The following is a 26052-nucleotide window of genomic DNA, read 5'->3' as shown; positions in this document are numbered from 1 at the left end:
GCAGGCGAGTGGGTGGTCCGGCAGAGGAGGAGCAGATCTCTCTGTCTCTTACTCCATGAATCCACTTCGGTGCTGGCCATGGAGGATGGGAAACCCACCCCTCAGCTCCAACCCTCCTCTGCCAGCCTGCTTGGCAGAAGGGATCATTATTAGTCTGCTGCTAAGAGGGTAGTATCCTGCGTTAACGAGTCTGGAGATGTAAGCTGCTACTAGGCTTGAAAGACCCAAGATCATTGGTGGAAAGGAAGACTATAAATGTAATAAATAACAGTTAATAAACAGTTTTTAAAAGCCCATGAAAAGTTACAAGGCTGTCATAAGCAACCTTGAAAGTTTTAGAAAATGAACAGTGATAAAATGATTTTATATTTCAAATGTTTATATATCTGTGGATTGAGTGGAAGGGAGGAATGGTGGGTGAATAGTCTGGTCCTCTTGGGCTTCCTGGTGTGACTTTTTCAGCTCCAGACTGAGCCATAGCAGGGCTAGGGAGTACTTGGCCTAGTGGAAGATGAGCTGTGCTTGCATTGGGCCTGTGCTTCTCATCCAGGAAGAGAGGGGGAAAGTTCAGAGTTCGATGGAAGTGTTTATTATTGTGTCAATGTGACATTTCCCAGTATTTACGCAAGTGTAAAAAGATAGGCCTCTGCCCCAAGGAGTGTGCAATCTAAATTTAAACAGGAAAGAGGGGAGTGAATTGTGTTGACATGTGACAATAGAAAGCTTTCATTTTCTCTTCTTAACATGGGCCAGAACCAAATGTTTCCTGCCAGTCGCTTGCACAATTGCAAGGGAAGCTTGCATTTTCTGGCCCAGCCCTGCTTCTCCCTCCCTGCCTACGTAACCTTGTTTCACTGCTGGGAAAGATGACTGAGCATTTGGAGCGCTCGGAGTGTGGACGCGTTGACCAACCTTTAATGGCAGGCCTCTCGGAACACGGAGTGTGTGCAATTGCCATGGCTGCTTGCTAGCAAATGGAAAGTGAAGGAATACTAGATCTGTGCTTTGCCAAGGTAAACTTTGGCTGCACTTGCCAAAGAGAGACTTTCCTTTGGCTTGTGTTTCCTCCTTCTGCAGAGCAGTCATTCTGGGGAGGATTCCTTCCAAGCTTCTGAGAAGCTCTGCCTTTTCCCGATGAGTCTTAATCATTTTGCGGTGGTGGTTGTGGTCTGCTGCTCTTCGCATTGAATCTTATTTACATGAATGTGTGGCCTTGGGGGCAGAGGAAGCTGCCTTATACTGAGTCAGACCATTGGTCCACCTAGCTCAGTATTGTCTACACTGACTGGCAGCAGCTCTGCAGGACTTTGGGCAGGGAGTCTTTGCCAGCCCTCTCTGGAGATGCCACAGATTGAGCTTGGAACCTCATTGTTGTTGTTTAGTGCCTGCATGCCAGGCACTCCTGTTTTCCACTGCCTCCCGCAGTTTAGTCAAACTCATGCTGGTAGCTTCGAGAACACTATCCAACCATCTCGTCCTCTGTCGCCCCCTTCTCCTTGTGCCCTCCATCTTTCCCAACATCAGGGTCTTTTCCAGGGAGTCGTCTCTTCTCATGAGGTGGCCAAAGTACTGGAGCCTCAGCTTCACGATCTGTCCTTCCAGTGAGCACTCAGGGCTGATTTCCCTCAGAATGGAGAGGTTTGATCTTCTTGCAGTCCATGGGACTCTCAAGAGTCTCCTCCAGCACCATAATTCAAAAGCATCAATTCTTCAGCGATCAGCCTTCTTTATGGTCCAGCTCTCACTTCCATACATCACTACTGGGAAAACCATGGCTTTAACTATACGGACCTTTGTTGGCAAGGTGATGTCTCTGCTTTTTAAGATGCTGTCTAGGTTTGTCATTGTTTTTCTCCCAAGAAGCAGGCTGCTGGAACCTCATACTCTGCCACTAAGTTGTGACCTTGCTCAAAGGATGCTTCTTCTCTTTTACTTGTGTGAAGGCAGGTAGATTGCTCCTTCAAATGTTTAGCTTTCCTGGAGCCTTTTTAAAAAAAGATGGCATCTGAGGTTATAGAGGGGAATCCTTGGTTGTGAAGCCCTGAGTTTGGTCCATGTTCTCCCCTCCACTCTGACAACTGTCCATTTGCTTACCCCCATCTCTCTTTCCCTTCCTGGGCTCCACTTGCACTGCTATGCAGGATAGCGGGGAGAGCATGAGACTGTTAATCTCGGGGTCGTGGGTTTGAGCCCCAAGTTGGGCAAAAGATTCCTGCATTGCAGAGGGTTGCACTAGATGACCCTCCTTCTCTACAATTCTATGATTCTAAGAATGGAAGGCATGTGAATGGCTGCTGCTGCTGCTGAGAATCACAGGTGAGGAGAGTCCTGTCATGCTTGGCTCCTGCTTTCGGGCTTCCCATGGGCATCTGGCTGGCTGCTGTGACAGCAAGATACCTGACTAGATGAGCTTTGAGCCTGTTCCAAGAGGGCTCTTCTTCTCTTCTCTTGGGCAGGCGAACAGGAAACAATAACAAGGTAGAGTAGCAGCGCCTACAGGGCCCCATACACTAGCAGTGGGCACTGGGGGTGAATCCTGTTCCCTGCGTATACAAAACATGGGAAATGCTGGATGTCCCAATGCTTGGGACAGAGGCATCTGCAATGAAGAAGAGCAGGGGCTAAGATGCTGGAAAGGATGCACAACACATATTTTAAAAAGTGTGTGTTGGGGGGTGTTGGTCTGTCAGTAGTTGCAAGCGATGCCTCCACATTTGCAAGCTGCTCTGAGCTTGGAAGAATGGGACTATATGTAAATGAAATAAAAGTGCTTTTTTGTGAAGAGGATCCCTGTGGTACCTATTTTGCAGCAGTTTCCCTTGTGGGATGCTTGAAATCTACCTCTTTTCAATACAGTTTGCCTAACGCTTCATTTGCAGTTGGTACTGATTCATTGTTAACTAAGGAACTTACAAAGCAGAAGCGCTTCTACAGTGGCCCCATTAGCTAAAGTGGTGCTTCAGGTTAAGAACAGTTTCAGGTTAAGAACGGTCCTCTGGAACGAATTACGGTAAGTACTTAACCCGAGGTACCACTGTACTTTGCAAAGTCCTCCTCCCCACATCTCTGGTGGTGAGTTCTCTTCCCTTCCTACCCACATGCCCTGCTGGACTCTTCTAGGGAGAGTGGAGTTACTGAGACAGCCTGCAGAAGCATTGTGCAAATGAACAAGACTACCCGAAAGGAGGAGTTGGTGAGGCCATAAATTTTGCATGCCCAGTAAGTCACTCCAGCCAAAACTGGTGGAGCCCTCTTGTTCAGGGTTGCCTCCTTTAAGCTGTTTATTTATTAGGTGCCTCATAATGGTGATTATTTGGGCAGCGCACAGTAAGCTAAGAAAAAAATCTGATGTGGATTCACAGTAAAAGCTAAACCAGTGCTAGGATCAGGACTCATCCTTATCTCTGTGTGTCATTAGTTCTGCTTGATGAGGTTTTTTGAGGGCAGCTGCCTCATTTGTAAGACTGGAATAAGGATCCTTCCCCCAGAGTTAGGGCAGCTGCTGGGATCTCCATTCTCAAAAGAGAGAAAAACAAAGGGAGGCTTCTGCAAGTTATTTTGTGCAAGTGTCTTTGTGTTGTGGGTTGCACCCAAAATTTCTCTTCTTCCGGAATGCAGCTCCATTATATGTGAAGGCCTGGAAGAAAAATGGAAAAATGGAAAAATCCTCCCCATTATTCTGTCCCCATCCCCATCCCCCACTGGACCTTCACATCTCTCTAGGTGCTGGGACTTCTTCTTTTTTAATGAGTTTGTGTTCAAATTTGGGTGCCCGCCCTGCAGGAGGCTTATTAACTGTTAATAATGTGTAGTCAGCTAGAAGGCTGGGATTTATTTTTCTTGCTCTAGCTTGCCCTATTTCCTTTCAGCACTTTAAGAGCCAGTAGGTGGGGCTTTTCCTTCCCAGGCGGTGCAGTGATGGGAGCAGCCATGTTGGCTGAGTGCCTTCCTGCTGTGGAGAAGTTCAAAGATGCAGAAGTACCATGACTTCCTGAAGGGCTGTTGGATCGAAGAGGGCAAAGCTCATCCCTGGGTTTGTCAAGGATTGACTCTGTAATCTTCTGTATGCAAAGCACCTACTCCATCACTGAGCAACAGCCCAGATGTGGAGGATTGACTTGTCAGGATGAGTGGGACTTGTAGCATCCCCACATTTTGGAGGCACTGACTGCTCTCTGCACTGGGCATTAAAAGTCCATGGTTATCACTACCGGTACTCCAGTATGAAGAATGTCCAAGGAGCATAACTGCTTGGATTCCTAAAATACAGTGCTTCCCTCTAGCCCCGTTTTCACACAGGCTGCAGTTGCATGCATTTCCCATTCTTGGGCAAGCACAAGCTGCTACTGGTTCTGCTTCAGGGTCCACACTTGCAAGACATCTTTGTTTTAGCTTTTATTGACATAGCCAAAGGGGATTCAATACCAAAGCCTTGTGACATATTTTGTTTTCCAGTGCAGCTTTGTGCTAGGAATGTAAATCTCAGAATGCAATGTCCCAAAATAGTCTGCAAGAAGCTAAATGGAAACTAAAGTTCACCATTAAAAGGGATTTCTTTGGCTGCATTTTACTAGAATAGCATTTTAGTGGCATCTCTCCACAGACAGGAATGCCAGGGCCAGCGTTCATGGATCTTAGTCATATGTGCTTTGCTACTGCAATGTAGATTCCAGATGCTTTTTTATTTTTGAGGCCTGTCCAAGGCCAGTACTACCATTAGGCAGAGGGAGTCAGCTCCTTCAGGCATCAGATGCTGGGCAGGAGGGCAGGAAGTGGCAGCAAGGTAGTGGAAAGATGGCTGTATGTGCTATGCACCCTCCAAACTTGCCTACTGCTCTCATTTGTGGTGGCCACAATTGCCATGATTGCTAGTCCAGTCAGCTTCTGAACATGTAAGCCAAGGAGTGGAGGTACCATATAACACTGGTCCTTAAAGACCTACATTGTCTCCCAGTACGTTTCCGAGCACAATTCAAAGTGTGGGTGCTGACCTTTAAAGCCCTAAACGGCCTCGGTCCAGTATATCTGAAGGAGCGTATCCACCCCCATCATTCAACCCAGACACTGAGGTCCAGCTCCGAGGGCCTTCTGGCGGTTCCCTCACTGTGAGAAGCAAAGTTACAGGGAACCAGGCAGAGGGCCTTCTTGGTAGTGGCGCCTGCCCTGGGGAATGCCCTCCCATCAGATGTCAAGGAAATAAACTACTATCTGACTTTTAGAAGACATCTGAACGCAGCTTTGTTTAGGGAAGTTTTTAATGTGTGATGTTTTATTCCATTTTCTATATTCTGTTGGGAGCCACCCAGAGAGGCTGGGGAAACCCAGCCAGATGGGTGGGGTATAAATAAATTACTACTACTACTACTGTCTTGTTCCTCACCTGAAGCAGCAAAATATATTGGGCAGGCCCTGCATATGCTTCATGTTGGCTTCTGAACTGATAAATCTGATGGGTAGCACAGATCCTGGATTCATGGGCATAATAACAGTGTGGGTTGCAATCTAAACCAGTGTTTCCAGGTAGATATTCCCCTCCCCTCTCCCTGGGGTTTTGGGTCTGTGAAGAGGGTGAGGGGGCCTAGGGTTAGAAAAGGCATTTATGAGGTACAGAGTGAAAAATTTAATTAGGAGCTATGAGCCCCAGAAATATAGGGCATGGGCATGTATAGAGTGCATTTCTGTCGCCATTGAGGAACTTCTAAATTTAATAAGATGATTCCACAGTGCAACAATATTCCTTTAAAAAACATTTTATGATTCTTGGGAATGGTGATTGATAGATAAATGTTGGTTATATATTGATTTTTCTTGATTGTATTTCATTTACATTCCCAAGAATTTGGGTTGCAGTTAATACCGACTTTATAAGCTCATAAAGGGATCAGTGAACTCAGAAATTTGGGAAACCCTGATCTAAACAGAGGCATAAAATTCCAGAGCTCTTGGACAAGAACTGTGGGGATCCAATGGATTGGATGCCTTAGAGGGGCATAAAAAGGTATCTCTACCTGAGACAGTGAGGAGTAGCAGTCAGTGCAGGAGTTGCTGGAAGGAGGCGTACAAGGTGCCATCCAACCATCTGAGGGACTCCATTCCAGATTTGTGTAGGGTTTGCCCCTTAGCCTTTTCTTCTCCTGAAGATGTTCCACAAGGCAGCGGAGATTTAGGACCAGAGTTTTTCTTCTTCTAAATGGGCCACCTTACCAGGTTGAGGAGCCCCATCTACTCAAGAGGAGACCCATTGAATACTCGGACCTAGGTTAGCCATGTCTGCAAATTTCAGTGGGTCTGAGTATGATCAGCATGGGGTGCTACCCAGGGCTTTTACAAGATATCTACAGCCCTTCCGGGTTTATCTCACGTGATGGTCTTCGTTGAGGGTTCTTGCTGTGGAGGATAAGGCTGCCAAAGCCAACCAGCCATGATAGCATCAAGATCAAGGGTGGCCTTCCTGCGAATAAAGGTTCTGCATGGGAACATCAGTGGCAGAATGCTGTTCTGTTCATGCCCTATTTGTAGGTTCACCATTGAGGCATCTGGTTGGCCACTGTGAGGAATGGGATGCTGTGCATTTCTTTACAAAATTAATTTTATAATACCAGGAAGTCCTGGTCAGGGTGGACTCGTGGTCTGAGTGTAAGGGCATTTCAGATGTTCATATGATGCTCAGCTTGGAGAGATATTTTTTGGTGCTGATTCAAGCGGCTAGAGAGTGTGTGCAAATGGGAACTGCCAGGATTTTGTTTCCATTGCCAAAGAATGGCTTGTCCAAGATGAGTGCAAAACCCTTCCCACCCCCTTGCGTGCAGAAAGCTTGTTTGCAAGAGTGTGCACCAATGTGATTCCTTACCAAGCCAGTCTTAACAGGTGCCTCATGATCAGTGGCGTAGCGTGAGGGGTACGGGGGGGCCGGCCGCACCGGGCACAACATCGGGGGGGGGGGCGCTCGCCGCCTCCGGAGTCGCCGAAGAGCCTCGGGCACAGGCTGTAGCAGAGCCCCATGTCTCGCGGAACCGACGAGCTGTGTGCACGTCCGGGCTGAAGGCGTCCAGCAGGCAGCGGCTCTCAGTGCTCGCCGCGGTCCCCGCGCGTCAGGGCCATGGAGGGCGCGCCAGGCAGCTCCTCCTCACAGCCCCGCTGCCGCTGCAGCTGCTGGGCCATGTTGCATTTTCCTCGCCTCTCTGCCCTCCTCCTCCGGGCAAGCGGCGTCGTTTGGGCGGCAGCGCCAGCGGCAACTCGCCTCAGATCACCTGACACGGATCTGCCGCCGCCGCTGTGGCTACCTTACCGTAAATACCCCAGCCCAGGCAGCAGCAAGAAGAAGCTGGCAGCGGCAGCAGGTTAGGGGTTAGGGGCGCAAATTACTTGCCTTGCCCCGGATGCTGACAACCCACGCTAGGCCGCTGCTCATGATGTTATTTCCCAGGCACACTTCTGTGTTCTTCACCCAGGGGCGTTTTGTACTATAAGCCTTGAAGGAGTATTTGAAATTCTTAGCCCCTTGGAACCAAGTGAAGATGCCCGGGCGCCAGGATGTTGTCTGATATCTCCACCATCTAGGGGTTCATGCCTGGGGCTCCTTGGATCTCAACAGTTTTCACACACTAATACCACATCCTGTATATAACCACATGTCAGTTATATTTTATATGCACAATCAGAATGAATTTCAGGAACCAAAATGCTTTTTCTGTGCAGCCAGAATAGGAGCGCTGAACAACATTATAGTCACTTGTTGTAGCTTGCTTCACTTACTCCGCCCTAGTGCCCTGCTTGCAGTTGTGAAGAATATTCTTACGTTATGAATGGTCCATGCCTAGGGCTTTTTCAGCTGGAACTCATGAACTCAGTTTTGGCATCTCTCAGGTGAGTTCTAGCACCTCTCAGGTAGGCACCATTGCTATTCTAAGAGGAAGAGGGACGCATTCAGGGCGAGTTCTGGCACCACTTTTTCTAGAAAAATAGCACTGCATGCCACCATTAACAAAAAGAGGCAGGAGTCATCCAATATATATGTGGATAAAGTGACTTTTCTTCCTTAAGTTCTCAAAGTTCTTAACCTAGCTCCAGATTGTCATCTGAATAAGCCAGGTGACAGTCAGTCATTTGAAAAACAGGATTTAGCTGTCTGGCCCCAAAATGGCAACTATAGACAATCTGTTTTGGCGACTGTAACCTTGGTTTAAGGAGCCATTTGGCACCTAGCTTATATAGCTGAGTTTCTAACACTGATGAGTGGCAGAAAGGCACAGCTGGGCTTTATGCTCTTCCAGTGTCTGTTGGTCTGCATTCTCTTATTCCATAATTGTATTGAAATCGGGCATGAAGTTGAGAATCACTTTCGTCCTAAAAGCTTAAAAACCCCTCTGCCTATGGCTATGAAGGCTTGCAATCATATGGGTTACGTGTGATGAAATCAGAGCAGCTGAGCAGGGCTGCTAAGTGTCACAGTTCCCTTCAAAGCAGAAAGTATGTTTTGCAAGTGAATGGACTTGCCAGAAATGCTGTAATTTGTCAAATGCAGTCCCTGCAACACCCTGCACAGAGAGCTGGGTGTTCATTCATTTTAACAACTTCCATGCTCATCTTGCTGATGCAAAAGCCAGGACTGTAGCTCAGTGATAGAGCACCCTTGGCAATATATTTTCAAACTGTTGTCCTTAGACCAAAGTGGGGTCTGCAAGCTCCATTTGGGTGTTCTTAAGCAGTTTCAATGTGCAGTTCTTTAAAAAATGGCTTGCGTTTATATCTGTCAAGCTGTCTTGGTGTGTGTGGGGGGTGTCATTTTGAAGGGCAAAACAATCCTGTGCAGTAGTAACAGCAAATTCACTCTTCCAAAGTGGATCCTATCTATCGGGGTAACATCACATGTGTGGGGCTGGTGGGTGAGAAATGGCCTCCTGACTAGAGATTCCCCGCTCCTGCCCAATACACCTCTAATGGCACAGTTTGCATGCAAGGAGGAGGTATCTGTGGGCTTTCAGGCACTCCATGATTTGCAGATAGACAGCATTCCTTGCAGAGGGTGGGGCGAGACCCCCGCCCCTCAAAAGAGAACCCAGTGAGGACTGAGCATATTCAGTGCACTATTGAAATTGGGGGGCGGGGCGGGGTGGAGAGCAGAAAATCCAGGAATGGAGTTTGGGCATGGCTGGCTAGAACCCTGAACTAGAGCCCTCCGCACCTCAGCGTCTTGCTCCAGGTTCCCCTTGTAATTCATAACAAAACAAAATGCTGGACTCAGTAGACCTTTTGCCTGATCTAGGCAGTTGTGTATGTGTATATAGCAGGAACAGCAGGCTCTGATATCTGCCTACATTTTCAGATCTGTCTTGCAGACACGGGTGTCCTTTGTAATAGTGTAAACATGCTGAAGGATTCATTTTACATAAACCTCCTTGTGACTAAACTGGGTGTGGTGCTCAAATATTTCAAATATGTCCCTGCTCCATTTCCCCCTTTGCATTTATCCCTTGGACCAGCTATCCCTGGAAAGTGATCTGGCTTTGTATGACGGGCTTAGTTAACAAGTTTTTGTTGTGAGTGTAAAAGGAAGCAAAGCCCAATACTCACAAATCCTCAAAATAAATCCATTCTCGGACTGGACCTCCCCCCCCCCCAAAAAAAAAACCCCGGCCCTAAGACATCTTACATAATTCTGTTGTTGCCTTTATATTTGTCAGGCCGTGATAAACCTGGTAATCGTGGCTTCACTTTCTGTTTTATCTAAAAGGGCAGACCAATGTTTGGAGCACTTCAGGGTATGAAAACGTGCTTATTAAAGATGGGTGTTATTTTTTATGTCCTTGAGATGCACAACTTTCTTTCCTTGTCTCTTCCCTTTGACAATATGGCCTTAGGTGGGTCCCCATGGGAGCTTGTCTAGAGTCAGGCAATTGGACCTTGTAGCTCAGGATTGACTTTTCTGACAGGCAGTGCCTCTCTAGGGGTTCCAACGCTGCTCCCCGGCTGCAGCCTTTTCTACAAGTGCCATAATAACGTTGGTTTCACGTACGTTAGGAAAAGCTTCGGGAAACAAAAGTATCTTCAGTGGTTTCCAGGAAGTATAAAGAGTGTGTCCCACTCTTTATATCTCAACAGGGATTCTGTTCCACAGGGCAGGGGAAGACATGGAAAGCCTAGAGCAGAAGTCTGGCCTTTCAGGAGCATCTCAACACCTGAAATCAACATTATAGATGCTATTTGTTTTCTGCAATATTATTATCAAGCAATTATTAATAATATAAGTGTGTGTGTAAGATCTTCAAGATCAGTCTCCTAAAACTACTTTGCCTGCTTTGGGAGGCATTGATGACAAGCATGTTTGCCTCACACAATAGACAATAGAAGTCGTTACAGTAAGTGCCACACTTTTTAACAGCAACCAAAAAAGAGGTGTCAGTGCTGTGTACCCCAAAGTACCCCCCGAAAAAAGTACTGCTTGAAATTGACTTGGAGAAGCACATAGGCATTGGTATGGCTTTTGCTTGCTTTCCAGATTGCTGACCCAAGTCCCTTTGGGAGGCAGGGAGATATATGGAATAAATGAATAAATACATAAATACATGCAAATGTGATATAAACGCAAATGTGATATAAATACACAGTTCCTTTAATTGCTTCTAGGAAGGCTGTGCCAAGGCTGGTTATGTGTTCATCATGTGACTGGCCAATCTCAAGTTTTTTGGCAGCTGGCAAATTGGTGTTTATCTGCTGTAATTCTTCTCTTGCATTTTTCTTTGCAGCAAATGAGACAATCTTCTGGGATTAGAATTGCATCCCTTTTTCATCCTTGAAAATAGGTGGTTGTGTTGAAGTGGGATTTGCTGTACTTATGTTAGTAAGGAAGCCTGGATTTGCACCTTGCTGTTGACAGTGGCAAGGTGGTGGGAACCCCCTCTTCTCGCTGAGGCAGAGCTGTAAGACTGCAGAGCGAGAGATGGTGTCCCGCTGCTCAGAGTGGTTTTGTGCTCCAGGTTGGAATGCCGTTCTTCAAAGGAGAGACGCAAGCAAGCAGCTCTGTGGGCTTGAGTAGACTTGCTGGGCCTCTGCTTTGATTTTACGGCAACTTAATCAGCCCAGCCCTGAACCAGTAGAAACAATCCAGGTGACTATTAAGCATTGCCTTAAGCAATTAAAACAGCAAGGTGGAGATTTCTTGGCTGGCTAGTGAGTTCCTAGCTTTGCCACTGAAGAGCTGGAGCACCTGAGACCATGGCACAGCTTGACTATACTGTATACCTTTTGGCTGTACCTTGGTGGAATATCATTAGCACATGCGCACAAAACTTGTAAGCTTTGAGAGCAGGTACATTTTCAGACATGTTTAATGAGCAGGGAAGCGAGAGCTAATGAGCATTTGCACAGAATGACAGTGATCTGCATTGCTCAGGCTGACATTAGGCTGTTGGGACACGTCCAGCATTGGTTCTTCCTTCCAGCCAAGTAGCTTGAATTGCATCCCAGAGTCTTGCTGTCCTGAGATCATGCGCTTGGACACAGATTCCAAAAAGCACGAATGCGATAATTAGCATTTGAATCATAGGGTTGTTGGGTGAGGTGGGTGCACTTGAGAATGGCTTTCCCTCAAATAATCCTGGGAACTGTAGTTTGTAGGCTGCTGCAAACTGTAGCTCTTTGATAAATGAACTGTTAAAGTGGTGTGGATGTGCTTTAAATGTACGGTGCGGATGTGTCCTCTTCTGTTTGATCGCTGTTGGAGGATTTGAAGAGTTCTATCATCTTTCCACCCTCCACAATCTAAGGACTTATTTTTATACCTCTGACCATTGTCGTTGTCTTCTTCCTGAACACTTTCCACTTTCTCTGTTTCAGAAATGGGGAACCTGTAGCTCTCCAAATAATGCTGAAACACAACTCCCATCATCCCTGACTATGACGGCTGGGGCTGGTGGAAGTTGAAGTTCAGAAACAACTCAAGGGCCTCAGGTTGGACACCCCGGACTATACTTTTTTTAGAAAGTGTGGCACCAGAGGGATACATCGTGTGCCAGAGGAGGTGTAGCTAGTGCGGAATAAAGTGACACCATTGATGCTCATGGCTTGGAAATGTGGTTCTTTTTACTTCAAATCACATGTGCCTGTTGCCTTTTGCAGCTGCATCACACTTCAGGCTTAGCTTGTGTGCTAGCTGTAATCTCACAATTTTTTTCATATGTTTGAGCTCAGGCCTAGAGAGAGAGGACACTCCAGAACAATAGGTTTGATTGCTGAGTCACTGTGGATGCCACAATACAATACAATACCAGGATTTGTTTTTGCTCTCTGGGGCTAATTTACACTGCAGCTTTTTCTCCAAGCAGCTCAAGGTGGTCTACATGCTTCTCCCCCTCCTCATTTATTCCCTGTAGGTTAGGCAGAGAGTGAGCAACTGGCGCAAGGGCACCCAGTGAGCTTCACGGCTGAGTGGGGATTCGGACCCTGGTCTCCCAGGTCCTACTCTGACAGTAACCGGTGCATGATACATGCAGTCAGCACCCAGACTTGCTTTTTCTCTGTGTTCTGTGCTCAGTGCACTGCCACCTGCTGAGCAAAATAATGACAATACTGATAATAATGTAATTCTGGGGTGTGTGCAGAGTGTAGGTTGGGATGAGCTCCTCTGTAACAATCCCTGATTTTAGACAGGTGTTTCTCAACCAGGTAGGCATATATAAATACTTGGGTGGGGGTGTCAGGGTTTCCCCCCAATATGTGTACAATATAAGTAGGGGGGGGGGAATACAAATTTCAATTCTCATAATATTTCAGTCTTTTCCAAAATTCATATATAGTAATTAGGCGGGCCGTGGGGTTTTTATCTTCTGCTTTCATCAAGGTGTGGCCTCAATGCATGCTAGGTATGATAAGCTTCCTGTTTGGAAGTCATGCTGATTCTTCCTTGTCAAAGCCTGCTCTTCATTTTAATGATTCCTGCTTTAGTGCCATGCTTTGGGCCAGTTTACCTGGGACAGAAGCCAAGTTAAAGGATCTGAAACTTCCAAGCTCCCCCAGATTCCTTTTTTAAAATGGTGCCGGATTTGCTATCTTACAAAAGGGAAGTTTGAGTGAAGATTGCACATTTTTTTGGAGGAGCAACAATTTCATATCTGTGCCAACTAGATCTGATGATGTTAATTTATAGTTTGTCACTTAGCCCTGGTACTTGATCTTCTGCTGCTTCTACCCCAAACCATTTCCCAGCATGATTATCTTTACAGCACAAATTAAAATTGGCTTTTGCACAACAGGCCCAGAATAATGTGGCTCTGAAACCACAGAAGGCGCTTGCTTTGTCCTACTCATTTCTACTCTTGCTTAAAGTGGGTGCTCATTACTGAGACATGCGAGCAAGTACATACAGTTCTCGTTTGCAGCTTCTGTTGTATTGAGAGTAACAGCAATAAAGTTCTCAGGGTCCGGGTTTTGTGGGGAGAGAGTGCTATCCTGTTTGGCTGAGTTATAGCGCCCCCTGCTGGTGTGCTGTTGGAGCCTGTGTGTAAGGTTCCTTGGCTTATATATTCATTTTTAAAACAGGTCTTTACAGATTAGTTCATAGCTCCTCCAGGACTGCCTTGTCCCACATGAACCAACCTGGACATTGTCTGAGTCCCGGCTTCATATGCCAACTCAATAAGGGGCCTGTTCCGTGATAGCTCCCTGTTTGGGGAATGCTCCCCCAGGAGAGCATGCCTGGCACAGTCACTGGCTGTTTTTAGGCACCAGGCAAAACCTTTCTTATTCACCCAGGCGTGTTGTGTTTAACTGGGAAGGTAGCTAGAGATGGCAATCTCTGTTGCAATCCTCTTTCAAGTGGACTAGGTAGCGCTTTTCCTTTCAAATGCACTGTCAGTTGAGTAGTTTTATTCTGTTTTGTTTTGCTGCTGAGTGTAATGGCTTTGTTTTATCGGTGTGGCTGCCTTTGTGGCACTTGAGTGCAAAAATGCATAGATAGATAGATAGATTAGATTAGATTAGATAAAAAAGCTCAGTGGCAGAACCTGATGCCCTCAACTTAATCCTGGGGGCCATCAAGGGCTGCTTTCCTCATGCTTCTTCACTTCCTTCTTTCTAGACCCGGATGCAGAGTTTGCAGCCTGACCCCAAAGCCCAGTACAGAAGTGTGTTTGAGGCCCTGAAGAAGATGATCCAGACGGAAGGCTTCTGGAGACCCTTGCGAGGGATCAACGTGACTGTGGTGGGAGCCGGCCCAGCGCATGCCCTGTACTTTGCCTGCTATGAGAAAATGAAACGGAGTTTCAGTGACATTATTCGCCACGGAGGGAACAGCCACCTGGCCAACGGTATATTGACATAACCAGCCCAGGGTGCCATCCTGGTCCCTTGCCTCTCAAACGGTGTACTTTTTTCTTGTGCTCTGGCATCTTCCGCCTGCATTTCTGCTTCTGGAAAAAAGACGCTGGGAAGACTCCGCCGGTGGCCGCCTAAGCACTCTCTTGCTGCGTTCAACTCCTTGTCTGTTTTCCACAGGCATCAGCAGTGTTAGCGTCTCGTGTATGAAGAATACAGAAGTTACGTAGTGCTCCAGAGCCCCTAAAAGTTAGATGTTGGAGAAGCATTTGACCCTGAGCAACTCTGGTTGGGGCCATAGGAAGCAGATACTTGAAGCAACTTGTTGGTCAAGCTTGGGCAGCCCTCTAGGGAAGCAGGTTCTTAGGGCTTTTTTTGGGGGGGGTGAAATTGCTTCTGCTTCTAAATCAGTATCTAATCTTATTAAATCTATCATCCATTGCATTTATATATTGCCTTTCTGCCAGGGCACCGAAGACGCAGTGGTTGCTGGTGCCTTTGGGACACTGTAGGGCAGGAGGCAGGGAGATCAACAGTAAGTGCAGCCAGAGCCGCTCTAGTTTTGCCCCATCCTCTGCTTCCCTGCTAAGTTTTATAGGGCAACACTGAGACTAGGGAGGAGGAGGAGGAGGAGGAGGAAGCTGACAGGCTTCCCCTTAGACAGGTTTCAAGTAGAAAGGCAGGCTAGTTGGGGGCTGGCTGATGGCAGACGGGTTGGTGGGGCAGTGCCCTGTTCACCCTAAGACAGTGGTTTTCAACCTGCGTGCTGTGTCACCCTGGGGTGCCTTGAATGATGGTCAGGGCTGCTGTGGGCAACACTGGCCTCTGTCCCTCTTTCCTACCCTCCCTCCTCTGATGCCCTCTTGCGTCTCTGCCTCCCAAAGGCTTGCACAGCTGTTTGTGGCTGTAGCCCTGGCTACAAGCTTCCCAGGCGAATGGTATTCTGGGGCTGGCCAGGAGGTGCTGGTTGCCAGGAGCTGAGGCAGCCTTGGAGTAAGCAAGCAATTGGATGAGGGAGCCCAGCCAGCCAGTTCTCCAGCCCTTGCTGTTGGGAATGGACAGACAAGTCCCAGGCCCCTGTGGGGCAGGAGAGGGGCAGCTCAGAGAGGGAACACTTCACAAGGGCGGGTGTTTGAAAAAGGGTGAGAGGCTGCCAGCTCTGCAGGCAAGGGTGACCTAACTGGACTCCTGAGCCCCACAGGGGTGCCACAGAAAGAATGTAGTTGGTTAACGGAGCCATGGACTCAAAAAGGTTGAAAACCTCTGCCCTAAGGAATCAGCCTCTGTTGCCAAGGTGGCTTAGAATTCTGAATCACTAAAACAAGTGATCTATAGCATAAAGTTGGCTGGAGGAGCAGTCCAAGCGGAGAAGGTCCTGATTCTCTTTGTCTGCCTGCCTGCCTCCGTCTCTTGGCTGTCATCTTCAGAAGCTTAGGTTCTGGTCTAGGCAGCCAAATGCCTTTGTTCTTGCTCCCACCCCCACCCCCCAGTATTTGGAGGTATCTCACCTTTCGTTTGGGAGGTTCTATTTGGGGACGCAGGTGGCGCTGTGGGTTAAAGCCTCAGCGCCTAGGGCTTGCCGATCGAAAGGTCGGCGGTTCGAATCCCTGCGGCCGGGTGCGCTCCCGCTGCTCGGTCCCAGCGCCTGCCAACCTAGCAGTTTGAAAGCACCTCCGGGTGCAAGTAGATAAATAGGGACCGCTTACCAGCGGGAAGGTAAACGGCGTTTCCGTGTGCGGCTCTGGCTCGCCAGAGCAGCGATGTCACGCTGGCCACGTGACCCGGAAGTGTCTCCGGACAGCGCTGGCCCCTGGCCTCTTAAGTGAGATGGGCGCACAACCCCAGAGTCTGTCAAGACTGGCCCGTACGGGCAGGGGTACCTTTACCTTTACTATTTGGGGCCTGTGCTGATATTCCGACTCTTGAGGGAACTATAGTAATAACCCATGGAATAAATTCTTCACTCTCTGAATTTGCACCTGCCTGGCTTTGTAACCACAGATTAATGGATTAATGTAGAAAAACATCCATTTTAAATGCGGTCAGTATTTCCGGCTTGGTGGTCTAAGATACAAGCCCTTGAATGTACAAAGTCAATGTGTATAGTATCATGCAGGGTGTTTTTTAAATATATATATATATAATATAAATATTATTTAATATGCAGAAATCAGTTTTAAGGAATCCAGTGCATATAGCAGATGCAGACGGTGGGTCGCTTTCAACTAACTTATACTCAGAGTAGGCCCATTAAAATGAATGGACCCAAGTCAGCTTTGTGTATTAATTTCAGTACGTCTACTCTGAGCAGGTCCCTCTTTGGATGCAGCCCAGTGTCTCTTCAGGTACAAAGTTGCCCGTGGCCATTTCAGGGGACAAGTCAGCTCTTGCTGGCTGTGTGGCCAGTCACAACCTAATGAACTGGGGAATCTCTCTCATACCCCAACATTATAATTATATATTTATTTGTCCCCTGCCTTTCCCCTCACATTTAAGGATTGTTTGAATGGAGCATCACTTAGCATATTTCCCTTGCTCAGAATGACAACATGATGCCATAGCCACAGAAAAATAATGGAGGGATTAAAAACTTAAAAAACAACAGTGTTCTGAAACAAATAGGGTTTATTTATTTTCAGTTGATCCAATTGGGACACTTTAATAAAGTGTTTTAAATAGCATGTCATGGCTGTACATAATCTTAATAATGTTATGTTTTACGTTTCCAGTATCATATTTGAAATATGTTAAGACTTAATTCAGAAATGCAAATTGGGAGTGCAAATAAGAATGCGTCTTTTGTTAAGTATCTTTTGAGGTTTATCTTCTTGTGTTTTGGTTTGAGATTGTGGTTGCTCCCCCCCCCCCCCGCTGACTTTTTCATAACAACTTCATCATAGGTAGGTGTACCTGGAAGTCAGTATGGGCAGGTAGACAGTTTAAAACACAGACTTGCTTTGCACAACTGCACAGATGAATTTCATAAGAAGGAACTGCCAAAGAACCATTCTTCCCCCAGATGGTCTCTTACAAGTTGCTGCACTGTATTTTTGCAAATGGTGAATGCTTTCATATGTCTCCTGTGGCTTTTTTATATAAAAGCGTTGTGGGGGCTGTTTTTCTTTTTCTTTTTAAAAGGAGCAATGTGATTCCTGATGATGTTGCATAAATAAGGGTGATTATGTATTGTGCATTCAATGTATTGCTCATTTGGGTGCAAAAGGAAAGGCGGATTGTTGAGGATTGATTTGTGAAAGGGGACTTGTCTTTTTTGTATGTTTGTGCAGGAATGGCTGGGAGCTTAGCTACCCTACTCCATGATGGTGTTATGAATCCAGCTGAAGGTAATGCCCTCGCCTATCGATGGTTCCGTGGTGTGGAGGGGAGGAAAGGAGCATTAAAATTGCCAGGAATCCATAAGACCTACATAGTGCTTTGAATTGTTTTTTCATTTTAAATTGTTTTATTGTTGATTCCCCCCCCCAAGAGTTTTTATGGGAAACTATTCACAAATGGAGTCAAATAAGTAAATGAAATGTTGCAGATTGGGAGACACAGGCAGCTCAGCATTGTCAGTACTGACTGGCAAATGACTCCCAAATTTCTGCGAGGGTCACCTGGGAATTGAAACGGTACATTCAGAGCAATTACATTAGTTTTGTTTCAGAAAGGGCAACTCCAGCTCCCATCACGCCATGCTTTTAAGATACCACTTTAAACAGCCACGGCTTCCATCCAAGAATTCTGGGAGCTGTAGTTTGTTAGGGGTGCCAGTAGATAGTCCCTATTACCCTCACAGAGCTACAGCTCTCAGAGTTCCTTGGGAAGAGGCATTGATTGTCAAACCATGCTGGAAATGATAGCTCTGTGAGGGGAATAGGGGTCTCCTGAAAGCTCTCAGCTTCCAGCATTTGTTGGGGGAAGCCATGACTGTTTAAGGTGGCACCACAGTGCTGTAAAGGTCTGAATGTGGCCTCTGTCTGATACAGACACTTTTGTGACTGACAAATGTCCCCGCTTGGCAGCCTTGAGAATCCAAATGAAATCTACTTTAAACTTGACAGTGGATTGGGTGATTGATATTTAATCTGCCAGATACTTTAGTGTATTTGGCTTTGTAAGTTTAAAATTTTAAACTTTTCAGATCTTGTAATTCTGAAATTAAACTTTTGGGACTTTGTCTTACTCAAATATATTATCTGGGAAATTACAATGGCCATTATTTACTATTCTGTTATTGGTTGGTATGCAGCTCCGAAATCTGTGAATTGCATCTAATTTGGCTTTTCTTATTTCTTTTGTTTCCCTGCTCGGGGCACACCCAACGCCTCGCTGTGCCTTCCTGCCCACTGAGCCAGTGGTGAAGCAGCGCATGCAGATGTACAACTCTCCGTACAAGACGGTCCTGGAGTGCATCCGGGCGGTGCATCGGACGGAGGGGATGGGCGCTTTCTACCGGAGCTACAGCACCCAGCTCACCATGAACATCCCCTTCCAAGCCATTCACTTCATGACCTATGAGTTCATGCAGGAGCAGATCAACCCCTGCCGGCAGTACAATCCGAGCACGCACATCATATCGGGGGCTGTGGCTGGGGCTGTGGCGGCCGCCGCCACGACTCCCCTGGACGTCTGCAAGACTCTCCTCAACACACAAGAGAACATGGTGTTGAGTTCTGTGAACGTTAGCGGACATCTCTCCGGAATGGCCAATGCCTTTAGGACAGTGTACCAGCTGGGGGGCATCGCTGGGTATTTTAAGGGGGTCCAGGCAAGGGTGATATACCAGATGCCTTCAACTGCCATTTCCTGGTCTGTGTATGAATTCTTCAAATATGCACTTACAAAGCGTGAATTGGAGAAAGGGACGCCGTGCTGACATGTCCTGGTGCTGCAGCTGCAACCCAGAACCTCTGAGACGGCAGAGTCCCTTTGTGGGGGTGCTGGAATTCTCCAGGGCTCTTTATGTGACTGTGTAAAGGTTTCTGGTAGATTCACCCCTGGGGTCTGCTGTGTGTGTGTGTGTGTGTGTTTTCTTAGATGCTAGAGAAATTGATTCTGTACCTTCCCCCCTGCTTTTGTTAAACCATATTGTGCAAGGATTGTTTGGCTTGAACAAGTATTTATAGTTTTCTTTGGAGTTTATAACTGTGACCAGTTTGTACAGGGTTCTACAAGGCCTACTTGTTTCTGCCTTGAAGTCCTTTTGAGGGCCGCCCCTGAGGGGCAAGGGGCAAAGAGAGTTCTTGTGGATTGGACTTTCCCCTCTTTGAAAATGTAAAAGATTGAGCCTTTTAGCTGAACAAAGTTCTATATAGAGAAATTATGCGATATAAATTGATGGATAATGTTTATCCTTTTATTTTTCTATATCAGTGAGTTGGGTGGCTTTTAAGAGTTTTAACAGCTGAACAAGAGTTCTTTGTGTGTGTGTGTCAGAAGAGGCTTCTGCACTATTTTGAAAAATTGTGAATAGCATTATCCCCACCCCTCTTAAACCAGAATGGCTTTAATCATCACTTCTTGTCCAGTGTCATAGTTGTAAAGAATTCTCAATCCTTAAACAGCTCCTTAAATTCTCCTGAAACTGGATACTCAAAGAGGTGTAGGACTTTGAAATCTTAAGAAACTGCCTTATGTGAGTCATTTCCCTTTTAATGTATTGGGATTGGTAGGCACTTCTGGAAACCAGTTTTGACCAATACCGAGTAGAAGACCAAGAGTACGTAGTTTTGCATAAAACCGTGTTTTAGCAAACCCTTAAATGCCTCTGATGGTACTTTAAAACCAAATTGCATCTCAGTTTCTGAACAGGTGTTGTGTGACTTTTCCCCACTAAGACCCCTGTGCCTGACGTGCACAAATGTCCAAAACCTTTTGCAGTTGTGTGTGTGTGTGTGTGTGTGTGCTTGCAAATTTCACTCCTGCAAGTGTGCTGAGGGGTGGGGCATCAGTTTACATTTCCTTAGGAAAACTTGCCTCGAATCACTTCTTAGTTGTTGTTTTTTTAAAAAAAGTAAAAGGCAAAAAAAACTGACATGAAAAGGCAGCTCTTTGTTGCGGTACAGTTATAATGCCTCTGAACCAAAAAGCCTTTGCAGAGGCAGAGACAAACTTCACTCCCCCCCCCCCCCCAAAAGAGAGAGTGGTGATGTTGCTCTTGGCCCTCTGGCCTGTACAAATGAAGGTATGTAGAGTTAGTTCTAGCACTTGTGATAGCTTTGTGTCTGCTTTTTTATGAACATGTACAACTTTTGTGCTGTCCCAGAAACGTTTTGTCCATACAAAGAGTACAGTTTACAGTGGTACCTCTAGTTATGAACTTAATTCGTTCCGGAGGTCCGTTCTTGACCTGAAACTGTTCTTAACTAGAGGCGTGCTTTCGCAAATGGGGTCTCTTGCTGCCGCTGCGCTGCTGGCACACAATTTCCGTTCTCATCCTGGGGAAAAGTTCTCAACTCGAGGTAACTCTTCCAGGTGAGCGGAGTTCATAACATGAAGCATTTGTAACCTGAGGCGTTTGTAACTGGAGGTATCACTGTATTTTTATTTTATATATATAGTTAGCAAATCAGGATTGCAACTGGATGGTCCTGTTTGTTGTGTGCTACACATCCCTGTATGTGGAAAATGTACAATTCTAAAGCAAGATGCCGTATTGGCCCGAATATAAGCCACACTTCCCCCCCCCCCCAATTCCAATCATGAAAAGTTAAAGTACGGCTTAAATTTGCAACCTTACAGAAGTTGGCTTTTACGACATCGCTGCTGGAACAGCTGTGCTAGGTCTGTGGCCCTGCCTTGCCTTCCAGGGCCGGAATGGAGAGAGCCCCCCCCCCGATGCCACCACGAGGGCTGTCGGGGGTGTGGGACAATGGTACGCATCCCGACTGGGGCTCCCAAGCCTCCCCAAGCCGTCAGGGGGAAGGGGGGGGGGAGGCCGCTGGCAAAGCAGCACAGCTCTCCCCCCCCCCAGGAAGCATCCACGGAGTGTGGGGGAATGATACCCGTAGGATTTTCTTCTACATTTGCCAATTACGGGTGTGAGTGCCTGCACAATTTTAAGGGAGCGGCTTATAATTGGGTATTTTCTCCCCCCCCCCTTTGAATTTTAAAGGTGTGGCTTATTTGCAAGTGCGGCTTATATTTGGGTCAATACGGTACTTAGAAAAGAAGAAGAAATCCTGTTGGGATTTAACTGAACAATATATAAGAAATAATTGTAACGGGCTGCCCCTTGCAAAGTGCCTGGGTCTATACACTTTATAAATAATAGTTATTTATAAATAGCAGCTATTTCATAGTAATCTTAATGCACTTGGTGGACTGGCTGCAGATCAGCCTGATGGGAATGGTAGTTCCATAGACCTGGTGGGCGCCATGTGGATGAAGGCTGCTCCAAGTCTATGGGTTGTAGATGGTTGCTTTTGTGCTTGAAAGTGCCAAAGCTCAACCTGATCACTTTAATTATAAATACTAATACATAACTGCTTCAGATTATTCCAGTCGTCTGCTTCCTCAGCAGCGAGAAGTGAAACAAAAATACCTCAGAGGTTCCTTTTCTTTCTTTGGTGGGTTATGGTGGGCTTAGAGCTGCTGCTGCTGCTCATTTGCATATTGGCTGCTACCTTTTGCCGCCATCCCAAATCTTTCTAATCAGTGCTTTTTTGCAGGGGGAAGAGTGCAGAAAAGACCCAAAAGGTGCCGGTACTCATATCTTTAAAAAGAACCATGAGTTTCAGTACAAAATGGCTGCCATGGGCAGGGGGAAAAGGTGATGGTACTCCATACTGGTCAGTACTGTCACAAAAAAGCACTGTTTATAATATATTTGTGGCAGAACTGCAGGGTGTGCGTGATATGGGGCTGATTCTTGAAAGAGCACCCCATGTAAATTTTCCCTCCATCTCCCCACCTCATCCTGACATGGTCAGTAGGGTCACCTTTACCATGTTGTGATTGTATGTCCACACAGCCCAGGCGCCTGATCTCACCACTTGGGGGAAGTGTTCCTACTGGGATTGGCAGTCGGGGAGCAACTGACACAAGTGTTGTCTTCAGGGTTGGGCGCAACACGGAGGTCTGCCCTAGAACTTGACGTGGTCACTGGCCAAAGTACTGCATCTGGAATTGCCCTTTACTTGACAGGGATGATCACCTGCATTCTGAAGGTGTCCTAAGGTCTTCCTGTGGAGGGATAACCAGTCTGAAAATGGCATCCTGCCATTTGATGGTTATATCAGAAAAATTTTGATCTCCCCTCACCCTGCTGTGGCATTTTTTTTTATTTAGGTGGGTTTCTCTCTTCCGTGTGTGTGTGTTTGTATTCCCTGGCAAAAAGAGGATTCTGTTCCTGGTGGTCAAATATTGATTGTAGAGGTGCACAGTTGAATTTGTAAAACACCTCTTGAATCACTACTTAAGCATTTTCAAAATCGTGTGTCTCTTGCTTCTCGGCTTTCTTAGCATATATGTTTGGAGCAGAAGGAGGTTTTGGGTGGTATTCCACTGTATCCTACCCAGAGTAGACCCACTGAAATTAATGAACCTAAGCTAAACATGTCCATTAACTACAATGCTTCTACCCCGAGTAAATATTGAATTTGTTGTCAAGCTTGCACTAAGTTTTAAAACCATTCTGATAATACTTCTCACTGAATGATTTCCAGGAAGCTGAAGGATTTTTTTAAAGGTACCACTCAATACCTTCAGTCAAATGTTCTTCTGCAATGTACTTGCATGCTGGTTTTCATTGCCCTTCTGAATACAGGGACTGGTCACTTGGATAGAAATGCAGACAGCAGTCCCAGCATACATTTAGTAACTTGGCCCTTGAGTAACTTTCTACTGTTGGGGAATAATCTTTGCTGTTGCCTTTTTGGAGATGTATGAGAGCTAGAGGCACGTTGGCTAGAAGCAGGGTTAGTGCATTACTTGACTGGGGAAAACAGAATTATTATAGCAGCTACTGCTGGAAGACGAATGTGTGTGCATCATGGCTAGTTGCCTGTTTGTTCAACTGAAAACATCAACTGGACATTAGGTTGCAAAACCAATAGGATTATTTTTCATTAACGGTGTGTATGTAGCATTTTCAGCCTTTGGAATGTAGAGGTAAAAGACATTCCCGAGTGTCATACAAACCAGAGGAGAGTTTAGCAATAACCTTGGTCTTGAGGACTGAAATTTAAAATTGATTCCTACACTGTCAGACAGAAGACTAGGCTAGGTTACTGTACAGTCTAGATTTCTTTGCCAATAGAATTTTTGTACGGACACGGGTGGGAAACCTGTGGCCCTCCAGATATTGGACTCCCGCTCCTGTTAACTCTACCAGTGCCCATTCTAGATGGGAGTGATGGGAGTTTTAGTGCAACAACATCTGGAGGTTCCGCCACACTTGATATATAATGTAAACCTCCCTCTTACATTCTGAAGTGCTACAGCCCAGACATGGGTTCAGCAGAATGCTCAGAACTAGGGCAAGTATTCATGGCCAATTGTTTCCACCTTTGAGTAGTATGGATGCACGCTCACCCGCCCTGCTCAATGCCTTATTACAAGCTGCTTTTGAAAACCCCTCCTTTCAGAAGTTTGTTGGATGTGTATGTTTGGACAGGGCTTGCCTTGGATGAACTGTGCACAGAACTAGAGACATAGCTTTTTTGAACTGGACCCAACTTTCTATTCGTAGATCAGAGTTGCTTTTGCCCAAGCGACTGGTGGATAACCACAGGTCTTCCACTACAGGAACATGCTGCAAGGGTCTGTAGCATGTTGGTTATGCCATATGCCTGCTTAATCACTGCACATTTTAAAACATTTTATGCACAAAACCCTCTATCACAAGAAAGTGTGAAGCAGTCTCCCAGTTGAGTTGGAAAATAGGCCTCTGGGAAAAGCAGTTTGGAATCAGCTCACGCATTGACTAATGGTGTGACTGAAAATGAAGCAGCACAAGCTAGCCAATCAGGGATCCAGTTTACAGCCGCATCTCTGCTTGCTAATGTTGCAGAATGCATGCACGAGAAGACAGACGTTGCTGCGGGAGGGAGATCTGTAGCTGTGTCCCTTATGCTGCTGCCGTTAATACATGCCTGTGACCTTAAGGACAGTAACAGTCTAAAATCAACCAAATATAACTGACCCAGCCCAAAACTCTGCTGGCTAGTATTTTTTATTCTGTTAGGAATATGATTCAAAATACAAAAGAGGCATGGGGGTGGGGGCTTGCTGGACCCTCCTTCTGGCTATGTTCCAGCCCTACGTGTGCACACCAGCAGTGGCTCCTGAGGTCATTTTCCCTAGCCAGATTGTAATTCTATAAGAAGGTGTGTGTGTTGGGTAGAATGGGGAGGGCAGGGTTCAGGAGCCCCGCCATCATGTTTTCTGCTTTAAACCTCACCAACCACTGTGCACACAATTGGGGACAGGCTTACATTTAAAGACTGGTCTCCCTTGATGCCTATTTGATTTGATTTCCTTGCAATCTAGATCAGAGGTTAGGATTTCACCATGAACTAGGCTGGCTTCTCAGAAGCTAATCTGTGAAGCATCTGGGGAAGATTCTGACAGTCACCAGTGGGATGGTCTCTGAGTGCAGTCTTCATTTTTAAAAAAACAAAAAAAATCTGTTCCAGTTACAGATAGGTAGCCGTGTTGGTCTGCCCATAGTCAAAACAAAATAAAAAAAATCCTTCCAGTAGCACCTTAAAGACCAACTAGGTTAGTACTTGGTATGAGCTTTCGTGTGCATGGTATCTGAAGAAGTATGCATGCACACGAAAGCTCATACCAAGTACTAACCTAGTTGGTCTTTAAGGTGCTACTGGAAGGAAAAAAAATCTGAATACTCATGAATGACCAGTGGCTGGGACTGGAGCTCCCCTTCTAAAGCAGAGTAGGGAATGTGTCCCCCAGGGATTACAGACTACACCTGCCATCATTCCTGACCATTGCTCATGGTGGCTGAGGCTGATGGGCATGGGGAGCCTGATGACATCGGGGGGGGGGGGCGACTCGCTCCCTGCCTCTGCTCTAAAGCCATCTTCAGCTATGCCATGTCTTGGCTTAAGAAATTAAAATATTCTAGCAGCTAAAGTTTTTTGAAAGGTCTTTAAGAAACAAAGCAGACAAGTGCACACATTGCTGCTTTGCATGCTATAAGCGCACATTTATTTTTAAAAAAACAAGGGTGGATTTTTAAAAATTGATATTTTGTTCTTCTAAAATTGCCTTTTTATGTATTTACCAATGTCTACTTTTTAAATGAATGTTTCTACATATATGTATATGTATATATTTAACAGGGGAGAAAGTTGTTTTTCTGAGAAATGCTGCTACAGTTAAAACACTGGAGCTTAAGAAATAAAAGTATTTGATCTGATTTCCATATGCATGTATTTTGTGTTTGATTTTTTTTTGGGGGGGGGGTGGTAAATGGTAACTAGGAACTTATACTCAAGTTGTCTGGGGCAGAATTCTGCAATATGTTAATTATATTTTATCCCACCTACCTCCAAGGATCCCAGGGCGGTGTTACATTTTCTTTTCCCCACATCCCTGTGCGGTAGAGCAGGCGCAGTGAATGACTGACCCAAAATTACTCGGTGAGCTTCATGGCTGGGGATGGGGTGGGATTTGAACCTGGGTGTCCTCTGATCATCACAATTATAACAAATAAAGGCTTGACATATCTCACTTTGCATATCATGAGTCTATCTCATATATTAGTTTCACCTT

General features: G+C 46.1%; 1 protein-coding gene across 4 annotated transcripts in view; it reads left to right on the top strand.

Annotated features, from left to right (window-relative positions):
* SLC25A37 (solute carrier family 25 member 37) overlaps positions 1 to 25704 on the top strand; it is a 39369-nt gene extending 13665 nt beyond the window's left edge. For 2 of the 4 annotated variants that reach the window (XM_079956171.1, XM_079956173.1), the window contains 3 exons: positions 14075 to 14303; positions 17598 to 17654; positions 18669 to 25704. In XM_079956171.1, coding sequence (XP_079812297.1) covers positions 14075 to 14303; positions 17598 to 17654; positions 18669 to 19189 — 807 coding nt within the window. In that variant the 3' untranslated portion in view covers positions 19190 to 25704. Of the gene's footprint in view, positions 1 to 886; positions 1014 to 13296; positions 13499 to 14074; positions 14304 to 17597; positions 17655 to 18668 lie in introns of those variants that run through there. The other 2 variants (XM_079956172.1, XM_079956174.1) reach the window with 2 other exon arrangements.
* The last annotated feature ends 348 nt before the right edge of the window (positions 25705 to 26052 follow it).

The sequence above is a fragment of the Podarcis cretensis genome (assembly GCF_951804945.1).
Source record: "Podarcis cretensis genome assembly, chromosome: 15".
NCBI lineage: Eukaryota > Metazoa > Chordata > Lepidosauria > Squamata > Lacertidae > Podarcis > Podarcis cretensis.
The sequence above is the reverse complement of the archived record's forward strand: the minus strand, read 5'-3'. Positions and strand labels throughout refer to the sequence as shown.